Source organism: Harmonia axyridis, chromosome X (genome assembly GCF_914767665.1).
Source record: "Harmonia axyridis chromosome X, icHarAxyr1.1, whole genome shotgun sequence".
NCBI classification, from domain to species: domain Eukaryota; kingdom Metazoa; phylum Arthropoda; class Insecta; order Coleoptera; family Coccinellidae; genus Harmonia; species Harmonia axyridis.
Genome location: NC_059508.1, coordinates 7162660 through 7167026, shown reverse-complemented (window position 1 = coordinate 7167026; position 4367 = coordinate 7162660). Strand labels below are relative to the sequence as shown.

At 39.7% G+C, this 4367-nt stretch overlaps 1 protein-coding gene across 1 annotated transcript; it reads right to left on the bottom strand.

Moving 5' to 3' along the window:
- Window positions 1-426: 426 nt before the first annotated feature.
- On the bottom strand, window positions 427-1272 carry LOC123686147. Its single transcript, XM_045626147.1, has one exon. The coding sequence runs from the start codon at window positions 1270-1272 to the stop codon at window positions 427-429; it is 846 nt and encodes a 281-aa protein (XP_045482103.1).
- Between the last annotated feature and the right edge of the window lie 3095 nt (window positions 1273-4367).

Here is a 4367-nt window from a genome sequence, read left to right as displayed (position 1 = left end):
TCTTTCGACCGCAGCCACGTATGAAACTGGAGGTATGACCTTAGTTTCCGGCAGATCCTGATCTACAATAGTGGTCCCTTCAGGCCACGTATTAATCGGAGTTTCAAGAAAGGATGGACCGGTCCACCATATCCGGTTAGAGAAAAGCTGAGATGGTTTTAATCCCCTGCTCGCTGAGTCCGCCGCATTGTGTTCTCCGGGAATATGCCTCCAGATCGCACTCGGACATGCTTCGGAAATCTGAATGACTCGATTTGATACAAATGTCTTCAACTTATAAGGAGGAGTTCGAATCCAAGCCAAAGTGGTTGTGGAATCCGAAAAACAAATTATTTCTAATTCGGACAGAGGTGGGGGGAGTGGCAGTAGCGAACGAAGAAGTTTACTCATTAGGACAGCGGATCCTAACTCGAGACGATTTATAGTCTAGCTTTTAAGTGGGGCAACCTTAGTTTTTGAACAAAGTAAATTGCAAAAAATTCCCTGCTCATTTTCAACACGCAAGTATACCACCGCTGCCATTCCCAGAATACTAGCATCGCAAAACCCAATGATTTGTGCCCTCAACGGAGTACTAGGAACCACACACCGAGGAATAGAAATGCCCTCCAACATCTTGAATTCCTTTTCGAGAGGATTCCATAGTTCAATAATTTCAGGAGGTGAGGGATCATCCCATTCTGTCTTCAGCAGCCAAAGCCTTTGAAGAATAACCTTCATAGCGAAGGTAACCGGAGATAGATACCCATTATAATCATAAATTCGTGCGACTCGTGATAAAATACCGCGTTTTGTCAGAATGGTCTGAGAATCATCCACCTTGAAGCGAAACTCATCTCTTATCGGATCCCATATCAAACCTAAAACTTTAATTGAAGAAGTGCCGGCAATAGAAAGATCCTTGAATTCGATCGAACAATCTTCGCGAATTGAAGTACAAGAACTTGCCCACTTTCGCAGTTCAAAACCGCCGAGCCGAAGCAGCGCGACCAACTCCTGACACAATTCGCTAGCCGCGGTTGTGCTGAAGGCACCAAAGAGAATATCATCCATAAACCGGTAGGATTCCAGTATTTGAGCCGCTCGCGGAAATCTCGCACCCTCATCCAATATGAGTTGTTTGAGGGTTCGCTGTGCCAAAAACGGACTACTTGAAATGCCAAATGTTACCGTGCGCAATTCCCACTCGGTGAGAGGATCATCGAAAGAAAACCGCCAAAAAATGTGCTGGTACTCGCAATCTTCCGGATGCAGCCAAATAGCTCGATACATTTGCTTGATATCACAAGTCACAGCGAATGGAAAAAGGCGAAATTAGGTAACTATTTGCCCAATGTCGCTTTGCAATTTCGGGCCTGTACACAATTTTTCATTTAGACTCACACCCAATGAAGTCTTCTCTGCTGGAGAAAACACCACCCTCAATTTAGATTTACCCGCCGACGATTTCAGAACATGATGTGTCATCACATAGTCGGAACTTCGAGGAGCTGGGACCATATGTCCCTTTTCTACATATTCCCTCAAATTTTCTTTATATAATCTGTAATACTCCGGATCGCGTTTGAACCTACACTCCAGCTTATGAAACCGCGCCAATGATCGCTGTCCATTTGTGCCTAACTTAGGACGAGAATTATTTTTGAAGGGGAGTCTAGTTATGTACCGTCCCGTCAAGTCTCGTGATACCGTAGAAGAGAAATATTCCTTGCAAAAGGTATCTTCTGGGGAGAGATTCGCGCCCGGATTTGATATATCTTCCGATTCCCAGAACATTTTCAAGGAGTCATTGAGTGACTCTTCCTCGGATATCACAAACAATGACTGAACAATTTGGGAAATCGCTGACGACACACCTCCCATTATAACCCAGCCTAATCTCGTGTATATCGCACTTGGTTTACCGATTATATACTTCGGTTCGTCCGTCAAAATATCGAAATATGATTGAACCCCTAATAAGATATCAACCGGAGCAGGGTAACAAAATTCAGGATCGGCGAGTCGTAGATTAGAAAAGCGATCTCTCATTGTAGGTGGGAGATTCCCTGTCGGAAGATCCGAAGTTATCTTATCCACAATAGCCGCTTCAAAACAGACTAATGTATCATCATTGAACATCGAAGTGAGTGAACAAGAAATCAAACCGCGTACCGAAAAGAGCGGGTTATTACCAACCCCGGAAATCTGAAGTTTACACTTTTTTCTCGCAATTCCAATCTTCAATGCAAAATTTGAGGTGATGAAATTCATCTGACTACCAGGATCTAAGACCAACCTACAGGTTTTGTGGTTTGCCATATTCCGTTTATTTCTCGAACCCTAGCGCGAGCCGTTCCATGAAGACAAGTTGTATCCATAATCGAATAAGAACAAGTATTTACAATTTTCAAACCTTTCGAAGTGGAAGGTGCATCAATTTTTTGAACCGGGTCAACTTGCACCTTCCCTCGTGAACTAACTCCGGAAAATGAAACACCCTCGATCTTCGATTTCTGAAAACATATCAACGTATTATGTTTTCTACTTCCGCACTTGCGACAACAATTTTTAGAATTACAATTCGAAATTGAATGCCGACCCAAACATGCATAACATCTTCTATGTAGTTGTATGAGCCTTTTCCGTGTATCAAGCGAAGATTGCAAAAATTCAGGACACTGCGCAAATTTATGTCGACCCTCATAACACGGACACAATGAATCATTTTGTTCATTCGGTATAGAAGTGGATTTTTCCCGTGTCGTAACTAGAACCCTCATATTTTTTATTGTAAACGGAGAGTTAGCTTGAATTTTGGCTTTGAGTGTATCTGAACTCAAGTCATTGACCGCGCAACGATCTCTAAGAAACTTAATCAAATCAGTAAATTTTGGAAAATCCGTATTCAGAAACCTTGTTTCAAAGTCCCGACGTGTATGGGGATCAAGAAGTTTCAAACTCCAAAATAACAGCATAAACTGTCCCAAATCTGGAATTTCGAGTTTACTCAAACAATTGACATTAGCTTGTAAAGTGTCACAAAACTCTTTCAAGGAATTCTGATTGCCCGATTTGATTGGTTGCAATGAAAATACCTGATTCAAGTAGTGAGATGCCACAACTCTAACATTTGAAAACTCGTTTTTAAGGAGATCATATACGGTTTCGTAGTTATTCGGATCAAAAACTACCGTTTGTGCAAGAGTTAAGGCTCTTCCATCTAAATACGAAAGTAAAAATGCAAATTTTTCTATGTCAGACAAATCCTTGTTGGTATGGATCACTTTATCACAAAGTGCAATAAAACCCGGAAAACTTTCGAGTTCACCATTGAATCGTGGTAACTGAATTTGCGGCATATAATTTGGTAAGGATTTGGACGCCGGTTTTTCATCCGAACCCTGAGCAGTTGAATATTGAATTTGATGAGCAGCTCTAACCTCTAATATTGTGTAATATAAGTCATCGAATGCCTTTGATAATCCGCTCGTATCCTTCCTTAAGGGTGTTCAATACCCTGTTCATACCACTGCTATTTCAGTGCTAATTTCTGTGCATTCCAATTCCAAAGTACAGGTGGGATTCATTTCATTTTTTGAGTGAACAATGACGTGATAGTGAACTTGAAGGTCTCCTCTCGATTTTCAAAAAAAAATCGATAGTATTCCGAAAATTGAACTTTGAAATTGAACACTTTCTTTAAATGACTATTCAGCTTTAGAGAGACTTCTCATTTCAAGTAACTCATCCACAAATGTTCAGTGATATTATGAGTTTTGAATTGGTGCAAGCATTTTTTTAAAATTGCTTGATTTGCTCTGATTGTAGATGTTTTTCAAATAGAATTATGCTTTTTGGAACGCCTCCCAAAGGTTTACGCCTTTTTGCAACATGAACGCCAATAGAATCTTGGACTGTATTTTATGGCTCGAGATGAATGACACTCTTATGATTTCCGAGGGTAGGGTTTCTCCGATTGGCTAAAATTGTGTACATTACTAGTTTATGACAATATTGCACTGAAGAATAGGGATAGGTAGAAAACTTGTTATGAAATCATTGTTAGAATTACAAACGATACTGTTCCTAAAATATATATGCTAGCTGATTTTATTCGTAATGATGTCTGGAGAAGTACATTTTGAGCGCTTAGTATCATAAAGAAAATTTCAAAAGTCATAAAGAAATTAAGATGAAAAGAAGGTATCTGGATTTTTGCCGAAATATGGAAAATTATTAATATTTGAGAAATCTGAAAAAAAATTCTCAAAAAAAAAAAAATTTCTTTTGAAAAACTCCCTATTCCCGAAACTCTATCTACAATATTTGTCATTCAATTTAACCCTAAAAATAGGCAATTCTTGATTAAGAAAATTTTCTCGTAC